At 45.7% G+C, this 27,609-nt stretch overlaps 1 protein-coding gene across 2 annotated transcripts in view; it reads right to left on the bottom strand.

Annotated features, from left to right (window-relative positions):
* Positions 1-15,713, bottom strand: part of marchf8 (membrane-associated ring finger (C3HC4) 8) — a 67,029-nt gene extending 51,316 nt beyond the window's left edge. The window contains exon 1 of one of the 2 annotated variants that reach the window (XM_043678706.2): positions 15,415-15,713. In XM_043678706.2, coding sequence (XP_043534641.2) covers positions 15,415-15,444 — 30 coding nt within the window. In that variant the 5' untranslated portion in view covers positions 15,445-15,713. The remainder of the gene's footprint in view (positions 1-15,414) is intronic. The other variant, XM_087982452.1, reaches the window with a different exon arrangement.
* Between the last annotated feature and the right edge of the window lie 11,896 nt (positions 15,714-27,609).

Here is a 27,609-nt window from a genome sequence, read left to right as displayed (position 1 = left end):
GCTTTGGAGAGAGTGCAGAGAAGGTTTACCAGGATGTTGCCTGGTCTGGAGGGTTTTAGTTATGAGGAGAGGTTGGATAAACTTGGAAAGACAGAGGTGAAGAGATGACCTGACAGAGACCTACTAAACAATGAGGAGGATGGACAGGATGGATAGTCAGAGATTTTTTTTTTCCCAGGGATGGAAAGGTCAACTACAAGAGGCCCCACATTCAAGGTGAGAGGGAGAAAGTTTAGTGGAGCGGTGTGGGGAAAATTTTTCACACAAAGGGTGGTGGGTACCTGGAATGCACTGCCAGTGGGGGTGGTGAAAGCAGATATGTTAGGAACGTTTAAGGTGCATCTTGATAGACATGAATGGGAGGTAAACAGAGGGACAGAAACCATGCATGGACAATACGTAACGGATCTAAATAAAGACTAGAATTGGCACAGACTTGGTGGGCTGAAGCTGTCCTACATTGTATTGTATCGTATATCTAGTTATTAATTTCTTTTGGTTCCTCCTTTTCATCATACTCTTGGTTCCCTTACATTTCTGGAAAGTCATTTGTGTTTTCTTCTGTGAAGTCAGCACAAAGGTAGTTGTTTAATTGCTTTCCCACTTTCAGATTCTCTGTGATCAATTCTCATATTTTAGACATTAGGAAGCCTTTGCTTTCACAATTTTTTTTTACATAATTGCAGAAGCTTTCGTAATCTGCTTGTATGCTCCTTGAAATTTTACAATGAGCTCAGGTCCTCTTTGCTGGATTCTAAACTGCTCCCAGTCCTCAGGCTTGCTACTTTGTCTAGTAACTTCACACAACTTCTTAATGGATCTAATAATTTCTTTTGTTAGCAATTGTTAAACCACCTAATATGCTGTGTTTTTGTTTACACCAGAAAGGAATACATAACTGCACACTCATGCCTGAATTATTATTTCAATATTTATCATTGCCTTTCCAGCATCATGCTTTTTAATGAAGTTTCCCAATTTATTGTAGTCAAATCAATCCTCAAATCTTCAGAATTTCCTTTATTTAGATTTAGGACACTAGATTGGGCTGCCTCATTTTCCATCCCAATGAAGAATTCCAGATGTTATGTATGAAGGATTCCATGCACAAAAGATTATAAATTAACTCATCACTGCCAAATCTAAGATAGCCTGTTCCATTGTTGGTTCCTCAATGTGCTGCCAAAACCAAAATCACTCCAGGAACTCATCTCCACAAGTGTTATTGCTAAAGCGGTTTGCCCAGGCTATATATAAATTAAAATCACCCTTTCTTATTGTCACACTCCTGCTAAAAGCTTCTCTAATTTCCCATGCAACACCATCCTCGATCTCATCAGTAATGTTTGGAGGCTTGTAGACAACAGGCACGGTTGCTTTTTTTTTGCCCCTTATTTCTTAGCTTCCCCGCTGACTGATTCCACATCGAGATTTTCTGCAACAATATCCTTGCTCACCATTGTACTGATGTCACCCCATCTTCTTTTCGTTTCTGCCTGTCCTTTCTCAATATTGAATACCCTTGGATATTCAGTTCCCAACCTTGATCACTCAGTGATCTTCCTAATCACAGTCATATCTTAGAACTATTTGCGGTGCTAATTCATCCACCTTACTATGAATGCTCCATGCATTCAGGTGCAGTACCTGCAGGTGCGTCATTTTAATGTTTTTACTATTTGCCGCTAATCTTTATTTGCTGTGCCTTCCTACTTTTGTTGTGTGTCATATCTGTGTCTGTCTCCGCCTCTCATGTGTCCATGCTCAGGTTCACACGTGCCCTCCTGCTCCTCTAGTTGAAGCCCGCCCCATAGGACCAGTGAATGCCCTAGTGAGGATATTGGTCCCCGTCCTGCTGGATTGCAACCTTTCCAGCTTGTACAGGCCACATCTTCTCCTAAATGAGTCCCAATGCCTCAAGAATCTAAGTCCGTCCCTCCTATATCATCCCTCCAGCCACGCTTTCTTCCAGTCTGTCCTCCTATTCCTGATCTCACTCGCACCTAGCATTGGGACCCATCCTGAGAGTCAACGGAAATCGGGGCAAACTCTTCACTGGTTGGAGTGATACTTGGCATACAGGAAGATGGTCGTGATTGATGGAGGTTAGTCATCTCGGTTCCAGGACGTCTCTGCAGGGAGTGTCCCTCTCATCATAGTGTCCCAGACCCAATCACCTTTAGCTGTTTCATCTACGACCATTCCTCCATCAGAAGGTCAGAGTGGAGATGTTCACTAATGACTGTACAATGTTCAGCAACACCCGTGACTCCTCAGATACCGAAGCAGTCCATATCAAAATGCAGCAAGACCTCGGACAACATCCTAGGTTGGGCTGACCAGTGGCAAGTAACATTTGCGCTACTCAAAAGCCAGGCAACAACCATCTTCAGAATCTAACCATCACATTCAATAGCATCACCATCACTGAATCCCCCACCGTCAACATCCTAGGGTTATCATTAATCAGGAACCGATCTTGATTAGCCATATAAATCCCATGGCTATAAATACAGATCAGGTGCTTGGAATCCTATTGGAAGTAACTCCTGACACCACAAAGCTTATCCACCATCTACATAACTCTAGTCAGGAATATGATAGAATCTACCCCAACAACACTCAAGAAGCTTGACGCCACCCAGGACCAAGCAGCTCACTTAATTGGCACCACATCCACACACATCCATTTTCTCCATGACCGGGACTCAGTACTAACAATGTGTACCAGCTAGAAAATATTCTGCACAAATTCACCAAGGCTCCTCAGACAGCAGCTTCCAAACCCATGATCTCTGCCATTGGTAAGAACAAGGGCAGCAGATACATGAGAACACCATTACTTGCAAGTTCCCCTCCAAGCCATTCGCCATCCTGACCTGGAAATCTATCATTCCTTCACTATTGCTGGGTTAAAATTCTGAAACCACTCCCTAACAATGCTGCGGGTGTACCTAAACCAAAATATAGCTGTAGAGACAGCTCTCTGACATCTTCTGGTGGAATCCCCTATCATTAATGCCACCCGCTCTCATTTCTCCATCAAAATATGGTGCCAATGAGCCACTTATGGACTTCTCTGTGGCTGCATCCTCCTGCTAAACCACTTCCACCCCCCTCACCCCCCCCATAGTATCCAAACTGGCAAATGTGATACAGGAGTTCATGGAGGACTTTAAAGAATACTATACTTTGTCCCCCATTGAACACTGGCAATGCTAAAATGGCCAAAGACGAGAATCATCCAACTGGGAACCAAGGGTCTGTTTGGACGCCATGGAGTGTGGATAAGCAGGACACACTGAGGTTGAGAAACTAGGGCATTTGATAACAGAAGTAAGTGGGGAGGACGGTCAGAGGTGGCACGGATTGATAAATTCTTAATCTCGTAAGGAATTAAGGGATACGGGGAGACTGCGGGTAAATGGCGTTGAAATACCCATCAGCTATGATTGAATGCCGGAGTGGACTCGATGGGCCGAATGGCCTTACTTCCACTCCTGTGTCTGTGTCTTATGGTCTTATGGCATGTCACGTGATGAAACTTCCAAGTTGACAACTGCACCCTGGTTGTTGAGCTTGTATTTTACCTTTTCGCAGTAATAGAACCTGCCTGCTTACTTCCACTCCCCTCAATGTGAACCCTTCCAAATGGTGGAAAAGCTCCCACTGTTTTCATATTTCCAACAGTTGACTGGGGCCTGGGCTAATTTCAAGCTTCCAGCTCAGTTGACAATCTGCCTTCGCACCTGTTTCAATATTTCTCTCTGCATTTCCCCTCCGCTGATCAATTTGCCTTCACCACCTGTCACTAGGATAGTTACCACCCACGAGAACAGACCCAAGTCTGAACTAAAGGCTCCAGATGCAAAGGTGCTACAGTTCCCCTGTAGACATCAAGGCCTCTGGGATTAAAGCTCAATGGGTTCCACAGGACCTCCACCATGTCACAGAATGTTGTGTGAATGATGGAAGATTCCAGTGTTTGATATATTTTTGGTTTCATGTGACAAGTGAGGGCGGGTTAACGTGTAGGTCATTAAAATGGATACGCATTGTCAGAGAAAACTGCTTAACAATTTGTTCGCTTGCTTTTGTTGTCCTATAATTGGTAGGTTTTCCACTGTTTTGCTGCAGTCACTGAGTAATGCTTTCTTTGATGTCATGATTTCTCTCTCAGATAGTGTCTGAATCCACAGGGGATTTGAAGCAACAACCATATTTTGTCTCAAACTGAACTTTTAAAGGTGTGACCCCTTTGAACAAGCTTCAGGCAACGACTTAATTACATAGGAGGGATGCCTTCGGCTTTACAACACACTACTGAAAACTCCCGTCCTGGTGTTCAAATCTTTGCTGGGCCTGCAGCCTCCTCTAGCCAAACAACCCTCCAAGATTCTCCAGAGCAGGTCCCTTTTTATCCTCTTTCATGGGACGTGGGTATTACTGGAAAGGTCAGGATTCGTTGCCTGTTTCTAATTACCCACGGACTGAGTGCTTCTTAGGCTACTTCAGAAGGCAGTTAGAAAACAGCCAAATTCCTGCGGTTTGAGAGACGCATGTAGGCCAGACCGGGTTAAAAACGGCAGATTTTTGTCCCTAAAAATGAGGTATTATTTCAACGAGGCAGGCTTTTTTTAAAAATATTCAATCACGAGATGTGAGCATCACTGGCTTGGTTTAACGGGCCAGAGGGCACTGGTGTGGATCTGGAGTCACATGTAGGCCAGACCAAGTAAGCAGAATAGACCTCCTCCTCTAAAGAGCATTAGTGAACCCAACGGGTTGGTACAACCATTCGCATTTACAACACGGTCACCATTAGATTAGTCGCGATCACATATCCCACCATCACACACAGCAATGTGATAAACGGTCCGATCACATATCCCACCATCACACACAGCAACGTGATAAACGGTGCAGTCACATATCCCACCATCACACACAGCAATGTGATAAACGGTCCGATCACATATCCCACCATCACACACAGCAACGTGATAAATGGTCCGATCACATATCCCACCATCACACACAGCAACGTGATAAACGGTGTGATCACATATCCCACCATCACAAACAGCAATGTGATAAATGGTGCAGTCACATATCCCACCATCACACACAGCAACGTGATAAACGGTGTGATCACATATCCCACCATCACAAACAGCAATGCGATAAACGGTGTGATCACATATCCCACCATCACAAACAGCAATGTGATAAACGGTGCAGTCACATATCCCACCATCACACACAGCAACGTGATAAATGGTCCGATCACATATCCCACCATCACACCCAGCAATGTGATAAATGGTCCGATCACATATCCCACCATCACACCCAGCAACGTGATAAATGGTCCGATCACATATCCCACCATCACACCCAGCAACGTGATAAACGGTGTGATCACATATCCCACCATCACACCCAGCAACGTGATAAATGGTCCGATCACATATCCCACCATCACACCCGGCAACGTGATAAACGGTGTGATCACATATCCCACCATCACACACAGCAATGTGATAAACGGTCCGATCACATATCCCACCATCACACACAGCAATGTGATAAACGGTCCGATCACATATCCCACCATCACACACAGCAATGTGATAAACGGTCCGATCACATATCCCACCATCACACACAGCAACGTGATAAACGGTGTGATCACATATCCCACCATCACACCCAGCAACGTGATAAACGGTGCAGTCACATATCCCACCATCACACACAGCAACGTGATAAACGGTCCGATCACATATCCCACCATCACACACAGCAACGTGATAAACGGTGCAGTCACATATCCCACCATCACACACAGCAATGTGATAAATGGTCCGATCACATATCCCACCATCACACACAGCAATGTGATAAACGGTCCGATCGCATATCCCACTGTCACACACAGCAACGTGATAAATGGTCCGATCACATATCCCACCATCACACCCAGCAACGTGATAAACGGTGCAGTCACATATCCCACCATCACACACAGCAACGTGATAAATGGTCCGATCACATATCCCACCATCACACCCAGCAACGTGATAAATGGTGCAGTCACATATCCCACCGTCACACAAAGCAATGTGATAAATGGTCCGATCACATATCCCACACAGCAATGTGATAAATGGCATGATCACATATCCCACCGTTACACACAGCAACGTGATAAATGGTCCGATCACATATCCCACCATCACACCCAGCAATGTGATAAATGGTCCGATCACATATCCCACCATCACACACAGCAACGTGATAAATGGTCCGATCACATATCCCACACAGCAACGTGATAAATGGTCCGATCACATATCCCACCGTCACACACAGCAACGTGATAAATGGTCCGATCACATATCCCACCATCGCACACAGCAACGTGATAAATGGTCCGATCACATATCCCACCGTCACACACAGCAACGTGATAAATGGTCCGATCACATATCCCACCGTCACACACAGCAACGTGATAAATGGTCCGATCACATATCCCACCGTCACACACAGCAACGTGATAAATGGTCCGATCACATATCCCACCATCACACCCAGCAACGTGATAAACATTCTGATATCCTGTCTGAGAAATGTTGGCTGGCGGTACACTATTCTCAGGAAAAGCTTAACTGCTCTTAAAGTCATAGAGATGTACACACGGAAACAGACCCTTCGATCCAACTCGTCCATGCGGACCAGATATACCAACCCAATCTAGCCCCACCTGCCAGCAGCCGGCCCATAATCCCTCCAAACCCTCCATTCAAATGCTTTTTAAATGTTGTAATTGTACCAACCTCCACCACTTCCTCTAGCAGCTCATTCCATACACGTACCACCCTCTGCATGAAAAAGTTGCACCTTAGGTCTCTTTTATACCTCCCTCCCCCCCACCTTACCCTAAACCTATGCCTTCTAGTTCTGGGCTCCACCACCCCAGGCAAAAGACTTTGTCTATTTATCCTATCCATGCCCCTCATAATTTTGTAAACCTCCATAAGGTCACCCTTCAGCCTCCGACGCTCCAGGGAAAACAGCCCCAGCCTGTTCAGCCTCTCCCTGTAGCTCAGATCCTCCAACCCTGGTAACATCCTTGTAAATACTTTCTGAACCCTTTCAAGTTTCACAACATCTTTCCAATAAGAAGGAGACCAGAATTGCACGTAATATTCCAACAGTGGCCTAACCAATGCCCTGTACAGCAGCAACATGACCTCCCAACCCCTGTACTCAATACTCTGACCTCTTCTCTGAAAAGTGGAGCTTGACCATTAATAGCCACCTCACAGGGCAGTGAGGGTACTGCTTCACAGTATATCTGATGAGAGGCACTTCAGACAGTGTAGCACTCCCTCAGTGTCAAGCAGGAGCAAAACTCAAAGTGATAACCTTCTGGGAGTGTTGCTGAAGTGCAGGTTCATAGCTCCTTGAAAGTGGAGTCGCAGGTAGATAGGATAGTGAAGGCGGCGTTTGGTATGTTTTCCTTTATTGGTCAGAGTATTGAATACAGGAGTTGGGAGGTCATGTTGCGGCTGTACAGGACATTGGTTAGGCCACTGTTGGAATATTGCGTACAATTCTGTCTCTTCCTATTGGAAAGATATTGTGAAACTTGAAAGGGTTCAGAAAGGATTTACAAGGATGTTGCTGGAGAAGCGCAGCAGGTCAGGCAGCATCCAAGGAGCAGGAGAATCGACGTTTCGGGCATGAGCCCTTCTTCCTGAAGAAGGGCTCAAGCCCGAAATGTCGATTCTCCTGCTGCTTGGATGCTGCCTGACCTGCTGCGCTTTTCCAGCAACACATTTTCAGCTCTGATCTCCAGCATCTGCAGTCCTCACTTTCTCCTTTTACAAAGATGTTGACAAGCTTGGAGGATCTGAGCTACAGGGAGAGGAAAGACAGGCTGGGGCTGGAGCGTCAGAGGCTGAGGGGTGACCTTATAGAGGTTAACAAAATTATGAGGGGCATGGATAGGATAAATAGACAAAGTCTTTTCCCTGGGGTTGGGGAGTCCAGAACTAGAGGGCATAGGTTTAGGGTGAGAGGGGAAAGATATAAAAGAGACCCAAGGGGCAACTTTTTCATGCAGAGGGTGGTACGTGTGTGGAATGAGCTGCCAGAGGGTGTGGTGGAGGCTGGTACAATTGCAACATTTAAGAGGCATTTGGATGGGTATACGAAGAGGAAGGGTTGGGAGGGATATGGGCTGGGCGCTGGCAGGTCCATATCCCTGCCAGGGATTAGGTTGGGTTGAGATATCTGGTCGGCATGGATGGGTTGGACCGAAGGATCTGTTTCCATTCTGTACACCTCTATGACTCTATGACTCAGAGGCAACTCTGCTACGAGCTCCGTCGTGATACTGTTTAAAGTTTGGTTCAGAAAGTAACAATTAGATCCAGTTGCCGTCAGTACTTCTGGCAGCTTGACAAACGCCATCTCCAAAACCAGAGATTCACCGTGCTCAAAGTCCTGCAGGTTGGGACACAATCTGGCAATTATCCAATGACAGTTAGCTGTTGGAGTGGGTAACACTCTCTTGTCGGATTCCTACCTCACTCCATAGACTGGAGCACACAATCCAGACAGACCCTCCAGTGAAGTACTGGGGAAGCACCATGCAATCAGATACCGTCTTTCAGACAAGATGGTCAACCATGACACCCGTGCCATTTTCTGAGGGCCATAAAAGAACCTTTTTTCACAAAGACTTCCCCGTTCTTCTTTTGGGGTCCCGATCAATTGAATTGAATTGAATTCATTGTCACATGTAATGAGGCACAGTGAAAAGCTTTGTCTTGCGAGCAATACAGGCAGATCACAGAGTTAAATAGCACAGATAAGTAAATAATAGGTAAACAGCGGCAAAAACAAAAACCCAGGTACAGGCGAATGTTAAGAGATTGAGAGTCCATTCAGTATTCTAACAACAGTAGGGCAGAAACTGTTGCGAAACTGACTGGTGCGTGTGTTCAGGCTTCTGTACCTTCTCCCCGATGGTAGAGGTTGTAGAAAAACATTGCCAGGGTGGGATGGATCTTTGAGAATGCTGGCAGCCTTTCCTTGACAGTGGGCCTGATAGATGGATTCTATAGGTGGGAGGTTGGCCTTTGTGATTGTCCGGGCCGAGTTCACCACTCTCTGTGTAACCGTCTCAGATCTTGAATTGTGCAGTTGCCATACCAGGTAGTGATACATCCACACAGAATGCTCTCGATGGTGCACCTATAAAGGTTGGCGAGGGTATTCACCGTCATGCCAAATTTCCTCAGCTGCCTGAGGAAGAAGGGACGTTGTTGGGCTTTTGTAACCAGTGCGCCCACTGGTTTCCCTCAACCCATACTTTTCAACAGACATTAAACATAGAATGCAGGAAGTACTCAGCAAGTCAAGCACCATCCATACAGAGAGAAACAGAGTTAAAATTACAAGTCAATTGGTGTAGACCAATAGTCTAAAAAACAGAAGCAGGAGTAGACTGTTAGCTCCTCAAACCTGGGCCACCATTCAATAAGATCCGACGCTCTCCATGTCAACTTTCCTTCCTTTTCCCCATAACCCAGTGATTCGGAATCGGTCAGGTCCCTTGATTGCCTGGTCATTTATTGCTGTGCACACATCAGCTCCCATGTTCCATTACAAGCGCCTTCCCAAATGAATTTGGGTTTCACTTGCTGCACAGTGTCAGCAACCTGGGTTCGATTCCAGCCTCGGGCAATTGTCTGTGTGGAGTTTGCACATTCTCCCCATTGTCTGCATGGGTTTCTCCCATGGTCCAGAGATGTGCAAGTTAGGTGAATTGGCCATGCTGAATTACCCATTGTGTTCAGGGGTATGTAGGTTAGGTGCATTAGTTAGGGGTAAATATAGGGTAGGGGAATGGATCTGGCTGGGTTACTCTTTGGAGGGGTGGTGTTGACTTGTTGGGCCGAATGATCTGTTTCCACACTGTAAGGATTCTATGATTAATCCATTTTTCTGGAGGTTGAGTTATTTAATGCTGCACTTGTATTTGTAAACCGCTCCCATTAGTTAGAGAGGTACTAGTAACTACATTTGTCCAACCCCTCCCTTTCCAATGGAGCAGAATTAAATATCAATATTATTGGAGAGTCAAGCACAAGAGGGCATAATCCCAGAATAAGAGGGCATCCAATTAACACAGAGAAGAGGCAGTGGGTCCTGAATCCATGGCGCTCCTAATGCACTGGGCGATCAAGATTAGGTCACTAAATGTAATCATGGCTGAGAGAGATGATTTTTAAATAGTTAAGGAATCAAGGATTTTGGAAAAGACAGGAAAGTGGATTTGAGGATCATTGGATCAGCCATGATCCCATCAAATAGCACAGTAGAATCGAGGGGTTGAATGGCCTACTTCTGCACTTACATCACATTGTCTTAAGGCCACTCCATTGAGATTCGTTGTGATGTCCTTGACGCCTCTATTTATAAAAGCTAGGACCCCGCATGACTTTTTAATCACGTTCTTAACCTGTTCTTCCACCTTTAACAACTTGTGCATAAAAACCTGTGGGCTTTTGTGAATTTGGGCTGTGCAATGGTTAGTTTGTGCTAAACTGGGGAGGAACAGAGATCTCAGATGGAGAGAGAGGGAGGGGGGAAACAGAGATCTCAGGTGGAGACTGAGGGAGGGGGGAACAAAGATCTCAGATGGAGAGAGAGGGAGGGGGGAACAGAGCTCTCAGATGGAGAGGAAGGGAGAGGGGGAACAGAGATCTCAGGTGGAGAGAGAGGGAGGGGGGAAACAGAGATCTCAGGTGGAGGGAGAGGGAGGGTAGAACAGAGATCTCAGGTGGAGAGAGGGGGAACAGAGATCTCAGAGGGAGAGCGAGGGAAGGGGGGAACAGAGATCTCAGGTGGGGAGAGGGGGGGGAAACAGAGATCTCAGATGGAGAGGGGGGGAAAACAGAGATCTCAGGTGGGGGGGAAACAGAGATCTCAGGTGGGGGGGGAAAACAGAGATCTCAGGTGGGGGGGGGAAACAGAGATCTCAGGTGGGGGGGGAAACAGAGATCTCAGGTGGGGGGGGAAACAGAGATCTCAGGTGGGGGGGGAACAGAGATCTCAGGTGGGGGGGGAAAACAGAGATCTCAGGTGGAGAGAGAGGGAGGGGGGGAACAGAGGTCTCAGATGGAGGGGGGGGGAACAGAGATCTCAGACAGAGAGCGAGGGAAGGGGGGAAACAGAGATCTCAGGTGGGGAGAGGGGGGGAACAGAGATCTCAGATGGAGAGGGGGAGGAATAGAGATCTCAGATGGAGAGAGAGAGAGAGGGAGGGGGGAACAGAGATCTCTGAAGATGGACGAGGGAGATCCAGTAGATGTAGTGTACCTGGACTTTCAGAAAGCTTTTGATAAAGTCCCACATAGGAGGTTAGTGAGCAAAATTAGAGCGCATGGTATTGGGGGCAAAGTAGTAACTTTGATTGAAAGTTGGTTGGCTGATAGGAAACAAAGAGTAGTGATAAACGGCTCCATTTCGGAATGGCAGGCAGTAACCAGTGGGGTACCGCAGGGATCAGTACTGGGACCGCAGCTTTTTACAATATATGTTAATGATATAGAAGATGGTATTAGTAATTACATTAGCAAATTTGCTGATGATACTAAGCTGGGTGGCAGGGTGAAATGTGATGAGAATGTTAGGAGATTACAGGGTGACCTGGACACGTTGGTGAGTGGGCAGATGCATGGCAGATGCAGTTTAATGTGGATAAATATATGGTTATCCACTTTGGTGGCAAGAACAGGAAGGCAGATTACTACCTGAATGGAATCAATTTAGGTAAAGGGGCAGTACAGAGAGATCTGGGTGTTCTTGTACACCAGTCAATGAAGGTAAGCATGCAAGTACAGCAGATAGTGAAGAAGGCTAATAGCATGCTGGCCTTCATAACAAGAGGGATTGAGTATAGAAGCAAAGAGGTTCTTCTGCAGCTGTACAGGGTCCTGGTAAGACCACACCTGGAGTACTGTGTGCAATTCTGGTCTCCAAATTTGAGGAAAGACATTCTGGCTATTGAGGGAGTGCAGCATAGATTCACGAGGTCAATTCCTGGAATGGCGGGATTACCTTACACTGAAAGACTGGAGTGACTGGGCTTTGTATACCCTTGAGTTTAGAAGACTGAGAGGGGATCTGATTGAGACATATAAGATTATTAAAGGATTGGACACTCTGGAGGCAGGAAACATGTTTCCGCTGATGGGTGAGTGCCGAACCAGAGGACACAGCTTAAAAATACGGGGTAGGCCATTTAGGACAGAGATGAGGAGAAACTTCTTCACCCAGAGAGTGGTGGCTGTGTGGAATGCTCTGCCCCAGAGGGCAGTGGAGGCCCAGTCTCTGGATTCATTTAAGAAAGAGTTGGATAGAGCTCTCAAGGACAGTGGAATCAAGGGTTATGGAGATAAGGCAGGAACAGGATACTGATTAAGGATGATCAGCCATGATCATATTGAATGGTGGTGCAGGCTCGAAGGGCAGAATGGCCTACTCCTGCACCTATTGTCTATCTCAGATGGAGAGAGGGGGTGGGGGGAGGGAGAGGTGGTACAGATCTGTATATAGTTAGTAGCACCGATGCAGTCAACCTCAGTCAGCCCGAGACTGCAAGCGAAGCATTCAAGAAGGAACCAGACCATGACCCAAATGAATGTGTGGGGTCACAGGGCGAAGGCAATAGAATGACACTTGATGAATTGGGAGTGCAAGGACACACACAGTCGGGTGAAAGGCTGAATGATCACAATGAGACAAACCTGTGATTGGTTAAAGAAAGCACAAGAAACAATTCTAGGTTAATGCTGCGCTAGTAACCGTGTGACCATTTAGTTAGAGTCACACTAATAATTAGACTCCAGGTTAGTTAATTTGTCTGCAGGTAACTTGCTATAAACCTCCGCTCCCCATTCTGAAGCATGTTAGTGAGTGAATAGTTCCATCGAGCCTAGTTATTTCTAAAAGGACATCTACGGACATGTATTTCATAATCAGAGACATAAATTAGAGGCTTTTTAAAAATAAATGCAGGGCAAAATCATTCACAGGAAGCTTCTCTCAACATTTCCCTCCCCACCCTCAGAGTTAGTCCGTTAGTTAATTACTGAACTGGTAGTGTTAACATGGCTGGGATTGACAACTGAGAATAAACAGAGTGCAGATTAAATCCCCTGACACAGCACGAAACAGGACCTGCCCAGCTGCATAAACCTATCCGAACCAAGATGCCAAACCTGATTCAGGTGCTACTCATAGCAACTCTCCCTGAATTTATCTAGCACCTTGAACACAGCTTTGTTTCAATTCATTCACCAGATGTCGTCCAGCCCTAATTGCCCTGAGAAGTTGAGAGTCACTACATGTGACGCTAGACCCATTGCAACGACAACAGTTTCCTTCCCTAAAGTGCATTAGGGAACCAGATTTTTTTTTAAAAACCCACAAGTGACAACATTAGACTCGTAGTTCCAGTTTTTATTGAATTCAAATTCCACCATCCTCTGTGGCAGGATCTGAACCAATAATACCATTAGGCCATCACTGTCCCACACTAACACTTCACAGGAGCATTATGAAGCAAACAGTGCACACAACACAGCCACAGAAAGCACCATTAGAACTGGTTATCTGTGTCCGGGAGCCTTTTTAAAAGGAGGGAAGACAGACTGGCTTAGGGAAGGAATTCCGAAGCTTTGCACCAAAGCAGCCAATGGTGGAACCTTTAAAAACTGAAATGCTCAGGAGGTCAGAATTTGATGAGTGCACATATCTGAGAGGGTTGTGGGACTGAGACAGGGGAGAGGCGAGCTGCATGAAGGGAACGGACATGAAAAAAGGATGGGAATTTTTGAAAACGACGCCAGGAATCATTGTTGGTCAGTGAACTCTGGGTGAGTGGGAGTTGATGCAACTGAGGCCAGTGCTGACACCAGATTATCACGACAGTTATTCACACGGCCCTCAGAGAGATTTTGGTGCACTCTCTGAGTGGCGATGGGAAAAGAGATCCCTTTTCCCGTTACAACCCCACACTGTATCGGAGCCAAGTAAAGCCACTAGCCATAATCCCCTCGCTGCATTGGTGCAGGTCGCCGGGCACAGTTTGGACGGCTGCACTCCCGCGCTGTGGGCCCGCGGTTCCGGGCGGCGCCAGAGCAATGCAACTCTTCCCACTCACGATCTCTCGCTGCCGGTTGGAGGTTCAGCAAGAACCCACTCTTCGCCATCACCGCCACCTCCCCAACGATGCCGATAAAGGGTCAGAACCCACGGCACCAGCTGCAAAACAGTCGCCCAGTTCATCCGAACAAATCGTGTTGTTGAGATTAACCTGTAATGTGCTGCATTTGAAAAGATCTTCCTAGAAACCCAAGCAGCAATATTGGATTTCAGGACGACTCAATCATTTTCCTAAGGTTTCTAGTGGAAAGCGGACAAAACATGTCTTGTGCATTAATTTTCTTTTGAATATAAGACCCTACTGAAAAGACAAAAGCTCACTAATCTGTTCAGGAGGTAGTTCAGGGATGGAGGGAGAAAGCTATTAGGAACAGCACCTGCTGCAAATCTCACACACACACACCTAGGTCTGCTGCTGAGAAACAGAAAAAACAACTAAAACAAACGTGGGCAGCACTAAAACAAAGACAGCAATAAATGGAGGGCAAGCCACGCTCACTAATTTACCCTGTCTCCGTGTCAAAAAAAAAGCTGCTTATTCTAATGACAACTCAGGATCCGGCCTCCATGTTTAAACAACACCTCTCTGATGGCACAGACAGACACAATCCAAAACACACACATTCTGCAAAACCCCCACCCCCCCCACTTGCATTAACACATACTGCTTCTTATTCAATACAGCAATCCCTCAGCCCCCTCCGCACTCCTGATGAAACCCTGGGGTGTGGGGGTGCATTATGCAATTTTTTTAAATTGACACATTTCAAACAAACAAAAAGATTTATTCATTTTTCACTTTTCACAGCCGCTCAAGGGCTGCATTTATCAAAGAGTCATGTACCTTTCAACAAAATGGGAGTGGGAGTGGGGGGGGGGGGGGGGGGAGGAGGACACCCGCAAACAAATCTAATGCAGACCAAAACCAAAATAATGTCGAGCCTCTGAAGAGGGCTGCCAGATCAGACTGGGCCGACAAACAGGAAGAAGCAGATTCAAAACTGCCTGATAAAGGCAGCTGCAGAGATGTCTGATCCCACCAGCACAGTCTCTTTTGTTCAGGCTGACAGAGCTAAGGCGACAAAAAAGGATACCCGAGCTGCCCAGGGTTGTATCCAGGTTATCCCTCCCCTAGACGCCAGGAAGGCAGGATCGTGACAATACCTGCAGTTTCATTTTCCAGCAGCTCTGCATCTGCGTTCCCGGAGTCTCGAATATTTCCTCCCTTCGTTATCACATGTTTCCTTTTCGATTCTGGGGGTGGGGGGGGGGGGGTATAGGGGGGGTTTAGGGATGGGTGGTGAGAGATAAGCGATGACCCAGACCGACTGCCCTACATTTGTCAGCGAGAAGCCACTGGAAAGCAGGAGCTGCCTGGGCTTGTTTCAGACGCTGCAGTGTCAAAGCGTTGTCATGATCAGCCCCCACGGTGCGCTGTCTTCCTCCAGCTGATTGCCAATGAAAGAGGCGAGAGTTATCAATTATTCAGGCCGCTCCTACCATTCCCCTCCCCTCTCCCTCCCTCTCTGATCTCACAAACCCTGCTGTTTCTCTGCAGCAGCTGAGACAGAGAGAGAGAGAACAAAAAAAAACATATTTCCTGTCCTTCAAACAGAGGAAACTCTGCTTTGCTGCTGGCCAGAACGCTCCAGTTCCTCCCTCTCTGCAGATTTTAACCCTGTCCAGAAGTTGCCAACACTCTTGCAGCACCGGCCTGGAGTCTCCAGGAATGGGTCGTTTCCTTTCTAAGGTGGAGAAGCCCATTTGAGACTGCCCCCCCCCCCCACCCAGTCATTGAGCAGCACAGGGGGAAAAAAAAGCCCTTCGGCCCATCGCGTCTGTGCCAGTCACTAGCTAGTCTGATCCCATCTTCCAGCATTGGTCCCTGCCCTTGGCATTCAGTACAATCAATGGCTGACCAACTTCATCCCCTGTTCCTGCTTTCTCCCCATACACTTACAAAATCAGCAGGGGCAAGTGGGAGGGTGAATAGCCCAATGTCTTTTTCTTAGGGTGGGGGAGTCCAGAACCAGAGAGCATAGGTTAGGGTGAGAGGGGGAAAGATTTAAAATGGCCCTGAGTGGGGGGGAGAAGGTGGTGCGTGTACGGAATGAGCTGCCAGAGGATGTGGTGGAGGCTGGTACACTTACAACATTTAAAAGGCATCTAGATTGGTATATGAATAGGATGTTTAGAGGGATATGGGCCAAGCGCTGACAAATGGGACGAGATTAATTTAGGATAGCTAGTCGGCATGGACGAGTTAGACTGAGGGGTCTGTTTCCGTGCTGTACATCTCTATGACTTTGATCCGTTTAGAACTACAGGACACTGTTGCAAACAGCAATCCCAGCAAAAGCAAAATCAGAAAGGCTGTTTAAATTCCCTTTCTCTTTTTTTCTGTCCAATGCTATGAAATTATCATTTCTGAAAACGTAATAAGGCTGGTAACCAAGTATTAGCCAATCCTTTGCTTTCTATTTGGGGACTGTCACAGAGATGGACATGTCGGGTGACCAATGGCTGGAGAGTTGGGAGGGGTGGGATTTGATCGAATCTCCAGGGATACATCCAGCCAGAGTTGATAAGTCTGCTCCCCATGGAGATGGGTTCCTTACTGTCCACTGTATCCCGCGGTTTTAACCCACTTCCCGCAGCAAGAGATTCACTTGATAAACATCAACTCGTAATTCAATCATCACTGACAATGGCCAGTGCCTAGTTATCCTCAAACTGAGCAGTTTACCTGCAAGGTTGGAGTACACCACATTGCCATTGATTTCCTTTCCTAAAGGGCATGATGGGAACAAGATGGTTTTTTAACAAAAAGAAGATACTTCTGTGCTGTCAATTCCTGGAACTGCCTTTTAATTTGAAGCATTTTGATTGAATTAATTTAAACCCCAGCCAACTGCCTTGGTGGGATTTGAATCTGTGTTCTGACAATTTTAAACTAGATCCCTGGATTACTACAGCCAGTGCCATTCCCACTACACCACATTCTCCCCAGAATCATAACGGCGACTTGTAAACTTTTCACTGCACTCATGTGAGTACATGTGACAATAAACCAAATTCATTCATTTATTCTTACTGACATGAGGAGAGGTGACCAGGAAAATGGGAGGGTGGATATTGTCTCCAATGGCTGGTATGTGCTTTTCCAGGTTGCACAAGGAATCCTTGGGTCTCCTTTCATAGAACTCCCACAGTGTGGACCAATAAGTCCACACTGACCCTCCAAAGAGTAACCCACCCAGACCCATTCCCCTCCCCTATTGCTCTACATTTACCCTTGACCCTGAACACTATGGGCAATTTGGCATCACCAATTTACCTAACTTGAACAACTTTGGATCATGGGAGGAAACCAGAGCACACAGACACGGGGAGACCGTACAAACTTCACACAGACAGTTACCCAAGGCTGGACTTGAACCCAGGTCTTGGTGCTGTGAGGCAGCAGCGCTAGCATACTGAGCTACTGTGTCTCCCACACTAGCTTCCCAAACGCCTCCCTTCCTAGCTGACCTGCCTGATGGACAGCAGGACAAAGCATCGACTCAGTTTGACAGCCAGAACCGATTGTGGATTGAACCCAGGGTTTACAATGGCACAGGCTCCTTACTCAGTGATAACAAACCAGCATTCAGGCTTTAGTAAGACAGCTGCAGCTCAGGGTGCATCAGGAGCTAGATCAATGAAACAGGCAGCTAGATCAATGAAACAACAGTGTGGATTGACATTTTATAACTTTCAAAAAGGCGCTAGTGAAATGCAGAGCATTATCTCCATCCTTTGCAGACAGACTAAGGTGAGGGGGAAAGATTTAAAAGGGACCCGAGGAGTAACATTTTCATACAGAGAGTGTTGCATGAGGAAGTGGTGGAGGCTGGTACAATTATAACATTTAAAAGGCATCTGAAAGGGTAAATGAATAGGAAGGGTTGAGAGAGATATGGGCCAAATGTGGACAAATGGACTAGATTAGTTTAGGAAAGCTGTTGGGCATGGACAAGTTGGGCCAAAGGGTCTGTTTCTATACTGAGTGACTCTCAGAGAGAAAGATTTACATATTTTGAATAGTGGGGCAATGTGGCTGTTCAGGCAACATTGTTGAGCCATCCTGCAGAGTTTAGAACTAGCAACAAAATCGGGGGGATGGTGGTGTAATGATAATGTCACTGGGCCAGCAATCCAGAGGGCCCAAGTTCTATGGCCATGGTTCAAATGTAAATTAATTTAATAAATCAGGAATGTCAAACTAATCTCTGTATTGGTGACCACAAGAACAATGTTGATTGACATAAAAATCCAATGGCTCATGATCCAGTCTGGCCAGTTTCTGACTCCAGACCTATAGCAATGTGCCCCTGGAATGGCCTGCACTCATAGAGTCAAAGAGATGTACAGCTTGGAAGCAGATCCTACAGTCCAACTTGTCCATGCCGACCAGATATCTGAAATGAATCTAGTCCCTTTTGCCAGCATTTGTCCCACATCCCTCAAAACCTTTCCTATTCAAATACCCATCCACATTCCTTTAAAATATTGTAATTATAGCCGCCTCAACAGCAATTAGGAATGGCTATTAAATGATGGCTGCTATTTCTTCATTTGCGAGATGTGAGTGTCACTAGCTGGACAGCATTTATTGCCAATCCACTATTGTCCTGAGGTGCTGAGCTGCCCTCATGCATTGCTGTGGTCCATGAGATGCTATGAGGAAGGGATTTTGACCCAACCACAGTGAAGGACCGGTGATATATTTCCAAGTCAGGCTAGTGAGTTTCTTGGAGGGCAGAACACAGCTGGTGATGTTGGCAGACACTTGCTGCCGTTGTCCTTTGAGGTAGTGGAGGTTATGAGCTTGGAAGGTGCTGTTGAATGAGCCTGGGTGAGTTAATGTAATGTACCTTGTGGGGTACGAGCAGCTGCTACTGAGCATCATACAGAGGGAGTATTGATGTTAGATAAGGTGCTAATCAAACAGGCCGCTTTGTCCTGGATGGTATCTAGGTACTTCAGTGTATGAAAATGGAGGGTATTCCATCATAGAAATGTAGAGGATAGAACCAGGAGTAGGCCATTCGACCCCTCGGGGGTCATGGCTGATTATTGAGCTCAATCTCCTTACCCCCCAGCCCCATATCCCACAATCCCATTAGCCACAAGTGCTATACCTATCTCCCTCTTGAAAACGCATGATGTTTTGGGCTCAACCACAGACTCACCACTCCCTGGGTGAAGTGCCGGAAAAGCACAGCCGTTCAGGCAACATCCGAGGAGCAGGAGAGTCGACGTTCTGGGCAAAAGTCTCTCTGCTTCTGTCTTCTTCATTACTGAAAGTGCTGGAGATGCTCAGCAGGTCTGCCATGCTGTCACAGCGGTTAGCACTGTTGCCTCACAGTGTCAGAGACCCAGGTTCAATTCCCGCCTCAGGCGATAGACTGTGTGGAGTCCTCCCCGTGTCTGCATGGGTTTCCTCCGGGTGCTCTGGTTTCCTCCCACAGTCCAAAAATGTGCAGGTTAGGTGAATTGGCCATGCTTAATTGCCCGTAGTGTTAGGTGTAGGGGAATGGGTCTGGGTGGGTGCACTTTGGCGGGTCGGTGTGGACGTCTTGGGCTGAAGAGCCTGTTTCCACACTGTAAGTAATCTAATCTAATTCCTCATGAAGGGGTTTTGCAGGAAATGTCGACTCTCCTGCTCCTCGGATGCTGCCTGACCTGCTGTGCTTTTCCAGCAACACACTCTTAACTCTAATCTCCAGCATCTTTCTCCTACTCTCTGAGTGAAGACATTTCTTTCCATCTAAAAGGTTTATCCCTTCTCCTTAGACTATGATCCCTGGTTCTGGATTCTCGTACCATCGGGAGCATCCTTCCTGAATCTAACCTGTCTGGACTTGTTCCAATTTTATAGGATTCTATGAGATTCCACCCCCCCCCCCTCCCCCCAACCACCTCCCCCCCATTGTTCTAAACTCCCGTGAATATACTCCTAACTGACTCAATCTCTCCTCATACATCAGTCCCAGTATCCCAGGAATCGATGTGGTAAACCTCTGCTGTACTCCCTCTACAGTAAAACCATCCTCAGTTTAGATAATCAACACTGCACATAATCCTCCAGCAGTGGTCTCACCAAAACCCTGTACTATTGCAGCAAGACATCCCTGCTCCTGGTACTCAAATCCTCTCGGACAACGTACAGCATGCCTTCTTCACTTTCAGGTGACTGGTGCAGGAGGACACATTGAACATGCCCCTTCCTCAATTTATAGCCATTCAAATAATCATCTGTCTTGCTATTTTTGCACCCTAAGTGGATATTTAGCCACCATTACATTGTATTTGCCCACTCACTCACCCAGTCCACATCACATTGCAACATCTCTGCATCCTCCTTACCCTTCCACACAGTTTCATGTCATCTGTAAATCTTCATCTCGTCTAAATCATTAACATATATTGTGAATAGTTGGGATCCTAGAACCAATCCCTGCAGTGCCTCATTAGTCACTACCTGGTATTCAGAAAAAAGACCCATTTATTCCTACATTTTGTTTTCTATCTGCTAATTAATTCTCTACCCATCTCGACATGCAACCTCCAATCTGATATGCGTTAACTTTACACATTAATCTCTCATGTGGGAACGTTTACCTTTATTCCTTTATTTTTCCACTTAATATTAGGAAAGACTGTAATGTTAGCCTTTAAATTTATTTTTCTACTTATACTAAGGAGAACTATAATGCTTCACTTTTAATGTTATTTCTCTATGTTACTACACATACCTAAGTTTTGTACCTAGCTACCTCATACCTAAGATAGCACAGTGTGTGGTGACAGTGTACACTATTCACTCTACCCTTGCACTGTGCTTCTGTACTTGAGTACATGACAATAAATTGTAAATCTTGTCGAAAGCCTTTTGAAAGTCCAAATAAACATTGCCCACTGGCTCCTCCAATCAACTCTACTAGTTACATTCTCGAAGAACTCAAATACATGTGTCAATTATGATTTTCCTTTTGTAAATCCTTTCTGACAGTATTTGATTCTATTGTTTTCTAAGTGCTTGATCATAAAATCCTTGATAATGGACTCTAGCCTCTTCCCCACTACTGACATCAGACTCATTGGTCTAAAATTCCCTGTTTTCTCTTTAACTTCCTTTTAAATAGTGCGGCTACATTAGCTACCCTACGATCTGTGGGAACTGTTCCAGAGTCGAGAGAGTCTTAGAAAATGACCACCAATGCATCCACTATTTCTTGGTCAACTTCCTTAAGTACTCTGGGATGTAAATTATCAGGTCCTGGAGATTTATCGGCCTTCAATCCCATCAGTTTCTCTAACACAATTTCTCTGCGAATACAGATTTGCTTCAGTTCCTCCCACTCACTAAGTCCTGTATTCTCCAACATTTCTGTAATATCCTCCTTTTTGAAAACAGAATCATCATAGGGTATTTAATTTGTCAGCCATTTTTTTGTGTCCACAATATAACTTCCCCCATTTCTGCCTGAAATGATTTGTCTGAATAAGTGACCTGGGTTCAATTCCAGCCTCGGGCAACTGTCTGTGTGGTGTTTGCACATTCTCCCCACATCTGTGGGGCTTCCTCTAGGTTCCTCCCACAGTCCAAAGATATGCCGATTAGGTGAATTGGCCATGCTGAATTTCCCATAGTGTTCAGGGATGTATAGGTTTGGTGCATTAGTCAGGGGTAAACGTAGAGGAATGGGTTTGGGTGGGATACTGTTAGGAGGGTTGGTATGGACTTGATGGGCTGAAGAGCCTGTTTCCACACTATAAAGATTTTATGATGATTCTAAGTAGAAGCTGTTGCTATTTCCAATCATAGCTAGACTTGCCCAATCTGAATTGGGGTGGGGGAGAGAGTAGGATATTGGTAATACCTTTGTGCTAGCAATCCAGAGGCCCAGGTAATTGCTCTGGGTGGGCATGGGTTCAAATCCCACCAGAGCAGCTGGTGATGTTTAAATTCAACCAATAAAATCCAGAACAAAAAGCAACAAATGGGTTGCCATAACTACTAATATCAACTTTTGCAAAAACCCACCTGGTTCACTAAAATCCTTCAGGGAAGGAAATTTGCCATCCTTACCTGGTCTGGCCTACATGTAAATCCAGCCCCACAGCAATGCGGCTGATTCCTAATTGCCCTCTGAAATGGCGTCGTAGCCAATCAGCTGGAGGTGGGTTGGGAGACGGATAACAAGCACTGGCCTTGCAGGTAATGTCCACATCCCATGAAGGTGGGTATCTGTCACCAAGTCACCCTCTATTTACACATCAACAGCCCTCAACTTTCTTACTGCCCCATTCAAAGTCAAGTGTTGTTACCCGGTTACTGCCCACGGCAACGGTTGTTGGTTCAGCTCAAGGAGGAAAGAGTCAAGTCCATATCCACAAACAATTGACTTTATTGCTCAGTTAGAACAGACATACAATTCACAGCGTTTGGTTATGAAAGGGATAAAAGCAGGCAGGCAACTCATTCAAAACTAAAATCTATGCACACGCCAACCAGGTTTCTCAGACATTCCCTGAACAGTCACAGAAAATAAAGGCTATTACCTCGAAAGAGGAGCTCACTCTGACCAGGCCGTTCCCCAGCTTCTCCGTGTAATCTCCTCATTTCCAAACCTAGGGTTCTCCACTTCGGAGAAGGTTAACCTCTGGGGTTTTCACAGCTGGCACGTCAGAAATCTTTCACTTTCATCCTTTTCCCTTATCTTCCTGAATAGTGGTGTCTTGCTCTCGTTGGTTCTGGTTCATCTAGCGAGCCTGTGTCTTTTCATTGTCGGCTCCGACCCAAGGACACTGCTCATTACCTCATTACTCTTCCACCAAGTAAGGATTTACACCTTGTGCCACTCCCCTGAGCCATCCCTGAGCCATTCTGTGACTGTGGCTGAAATTGGTTCCAGCCAACACTAGATAGTGGCTGGGGCACGGGTGACTCGAGTGCACACTCTGCCACTTTAATGTATGAGCAGCCCCTGGCCAAAGTATCTCTGACACTGACCCTTTTTATATGTCAAGTGAAAGTGAGGACTGCAGATGCTGGAGATCAGAGTCAAGATCAGAGTGGTGCTGGAAAAGCACAGCAGGTCAGGCAGCATCCGAGGAGCAGGAAAATCGACATTTCGGGCAGGAGCCCTTCACTCATTCCTGATGAAGAGCTCCTGCTCAGAACGTCGATTTTCCTGCTCCTCGGATGCTGCCTGACCAGCTGTGCTTTTCCAGCACCACTCTAATCTTGACTTTTTATATGTCAGCCAGGGTTCCCTGATTGGAACGGATTAACAATCCCCAATCAGTGAACTCACATTTTATGAGGCCCAGCTAGCTGACCTCATTACAATCACTAGAATATCCTGACGTGGGCATATAGTTTTGTAAAGTGGCTCTGTTTAACAGAGGTATCCTTGGGTCCTTTACCTTATTCTGCTTGGAGGAGAGAGAGAAAGAGACAGAGGAGCAGTGAGTCCTGAATCCATCCTATTATACGTGGCAAGGCCCACACATTATCGCCCTGATTTCAAAGCAAGGAGCAATGGACCATAGGGTTCCTCAGCCCTAGCTCGATACAGTTGAATGATCAAGCTCTGATGGATAACCGAGCAGTGAGTTATAGTGCATCAGATGTCCTCTAATTTTATTCTCCTTGCGCGAATTCTATTGGGTATAGAATCTGCAGCTAACCAGGGAAATGACAAATTAATAACACTAGCTTTCTGCAGGATGCACAATACAAGTTAATAATCCTGTCCATGTATTGACAGGTTGAATCTAATCGACTTAAAACAGGTATTACATATAAATGAACATCTGAAATACTTTGCTGATTAAAATTTGACATAGAGTGAATATTTCTTACTGTATCCAATTAATATGGAGGACCCACTTTAACATAGACAGGTGGCATGTGGATCAGATTAATGCCAACAGCATTGGAGGGGGGGTGGGGGGGAAGGGTTGTTCTCCACTCCAGCTGAGGCAGATTCAGGGCTTCTCTGAAAAGAAATTGCGGGTGCTGAAAATCAGAATCAAAATCATAAATTGCTGGAAAAACTCAGCAGGTCAAGCAACATCTGTGGAGAGAAAGCAGAGTTAACGTTTCGGGTCCCGTGACCCTCCTTCATAATTCAAAGTAGAGTCTAGTTCTGAAGAAGGCTCACTGGACCCAAAATGTAAACTCGGATTTCTCTCCACGGATGGTGAGTTTTTCCAGCAATGCAAGACTTTGTCCAGGGTCTCTCACCCCAAACCCAGAGCTTAGCACTGCTGTCTCACAACACCGAAGGTTTGACTCCAGCCTTGGGTAATGGTTTGTGTGGAGTTTGTACGTTCTCCCCACGTCTGGGGGGGAATGTCCTGTGGGTGATCTGGTTTCCCCCTACAGTCCGAAGATTTGCAGGTTAGGTGGGATTAGCCATGGGAAATGTGGAGACATAGAGTCGGGGTGGGATTGGGTGGGGTGCTCTTCAGAGAGCCAATGCAAATTCAATGGGCCAAATGGCTTCTTTCCACACTATAGGGATTCTAACATTATCTGTGTTTTTTTTTTAAATGGTTCAGTGTATAACGACCTGCCATCAGAGTGAGGACTGAGAGAGGAGTACAATAATTGCATTAATAGATAAAATTAGATTTGTGTCAATTTTGCAACTTTCAAAATTAATATTTATGTAGCATTTATATTTTTATGCATTTTCTTTAATTTATTTTTAACAAGCTAATTGAAGATTTGACTGCTTCAAATGTGATGCCTGTTCTGTTTGGATTAGCCCTTACAGATAATCTGAATACTTTGCTGTTTCTTTTTGTTGGTTCTTGCTGAGCTGGAAAGTGCCTGTACTTTATCACGGAGAGTAAAAGATGAAGGCTAATGTATCGGCCGAATGAACCTGATATGGAGCACCACGCTACCTCCTGTGTGGAAGTAGGAGCCTATGAACAAAAATAATCTAAAGAGAGGGCTCGTAGCAAAACCACCAATTGTTACAGTCAGGAGGTAATTCGGCCCATTGCTTCTCTTCAAATGAGCATCTTTGTAAGCTGCTCAAGTTCCTGCTTTATTTTCCCATGCTCTTGCATGTTATTTCTGTTTAAATAATTATCCAGCGCCCTTTCAAATGCCTCAATTGAACCACATCTCCAGGGAGTGCATTCCATACCCTAAGTACTGCTGTATGATTTTGTTTTTCCCTCTCTATTACACTTGTAAATCACTTGAAATCCATTCCCTCTTGTTCTTGTTCCTTTCATGAGTTGGAACATCTTCTCCCTATCTACTCTACCCAGTCCATTCATGATATTGAAAACCTCTCAGTCTTCTTCACTTCAAGAAGAACAGTCCCAAGTTTCTCTATCTATCCTCATCACTGAAGTTTCCTATTCCTGGAGCCATTAGAGTCATAGGGTTACTAAAGTCATGCAGAAGCCGACCCTTAGGTCCAACCAGTCCATGCTGACCATAATCCCAGACTATACTAGTCCCATCTGTCTGCATTTGGCCCATACCCCTTGAAATATTTCTTATTCATGTGCTTATCCAAATGTCTTTTAAATGTTGTAACTGTACCTGCATCCACCACTTCCTCAGGAAGTTCATTCCCCACACAAACCACTCTCTGTGTAAAAAGATTTCCCCTCATGTATTTTTTAAATCTTTCTCCTCCCACCTTAAAATAATACCCCCATGTCTTGAAATCCTCCACCCTCGGGAAAGACATCTCCCTTTTACCTTATCCATACCCCGCGTTTTTTATAAACCTCTATGAGGTCACCTTTCAACCTCCTACGCTCCAGTGAAAAATGTCCCAGCCTATTTGGCTTCTCCTTATATTTCAAACCCTATTCTTATAAATCATTTCTGCAATTATTCCAACACACCACATCCTCCCTGTAATGTGGCTCCCTCAGTTGTACACAATACTCCAGCTAAGGTATAACAAGTATGTTGGCCCAGGTTCAGGTATCGCCTGCTCCAGCATTGTGTAACAACATTTCTGAAGAGGTTGATTAAAAAATATCTACAGGTTCAACATCAGTTCTTTGCTCTTGTACTTTATACACATATTAATAAAGCTGAGAACACTGAATACTTTATTAACTGTACTCTCTGCCTGTCCTGCCACTTACAATGATCTGTACACATATACACCCAGGTCCCTCTGCTCCTGCACCCCTTTAGAATTGTACATGTTATTTCGTGTTGTCTTTCATGTTTAACCTACCAAACGTAGTGTAAGGATCTTCAGGTTAAGCAGGTGTATATAGCAATCCTGTGATAAATATTCCAAGTAAAGCCAAAGAGTATCTCTGGTGAGGCAGTGTGTGAGGATGTAGTGGGTAAGTAAAAACATTCCTTTCAGTAGATGGGATGCAGGATGAGGAGAATGTTAGTGAAGGAGAAGCTAAGAAAAGGGGAAAAGATATAGGGCATAGTGGCTCAGTGGTTAGCACTGCTGCCTCACAGCATCAGGGTCCCAGGTTCAATTCCAGCCTTGAGCAACTGTCTGTGTGGAGTTTGCACATTCTCCCCGTGTCTGCGTGGGTTTCCTCCGGGTGCTCCGGTTTCCTCCCACAGTCCATGCTAAGTTGCCCTTCGTGTTAGGTGCATCAGTCAGAGGGAAATGGGTCTGGGTGGGTTACTCTTCAGAGGATCGGTGTGGACTGGTTGGGCCGAACGGCCTGTTTCCACACTGTAGGGAATCTAATCTAAAAAAAGTGTCTTGGTTGTGCTGTATATATGGAACTTGTGATCCCACACAATGCTTTGGAAAGCTGTGCCTTCCTCACCCTTTAATGTCTGAGCAGAGCTCATGATGGGAGACTGTCAACTGAGAGATTGCATGTTATGACCAAATGCATTCTTCTGTAATTTGTCCATGTGAAACGCATTGGCTGATCATGTAACCCTCCAACAAAATTGACCACAGCTCACATCAGAGCTCCATTCTGCCCTCACTGTTGACAGGCACTTGATCAGCTGATCAGTCCAGACCTATCACCTCATTGCTAATGAGAAGAGCCACTGATAAGCATCCTGCCAAATACCCCAGTGGGTAAAATGCCCCTCTCCCTCCCTCGGTGCCTAACCTTCTGTACTGTTTCAATCTCGTTTCTACACTGCCAGGCTATTCTGAGATGACTTAAACTGTCTTTGGGAATTGGGTTGGCAGTTTGGCAATTTTGTTTGTGGATTCTTTCCACATTTCTCTTAAACAGGAAATATGTGGCATATCCGTATCCAGGGAGATGAATCATGTTTGTCATGGCTCTTCTTTACCAAATTTAAGAGTGGTAATAGGTGAC

This window comes from Chiloscyllium plagiosum, unplaced genomic scaffold (assembly GCF_037043375.1).
Source record: "Chiloscyllium plagiosum isolate Xiang-an unplaced genomic scaffold, Cpla_swu_hap1 HiC_scaffold_43, whole genome shotgun sequence".
Classification (NCBI taxonomy): Eukaryota; Metazoa; Chordata; class Chondrichthyes; order Orectolobiformes; family Hemiscylliidae; genus Chiloscyllium; species Chiloscyllium plagiosum.
The sequence above is the reverse complement of the archived record's forward strand: the minus strand, read 5'-3'. Positions and strand labels throughout refer to the sequence as shown.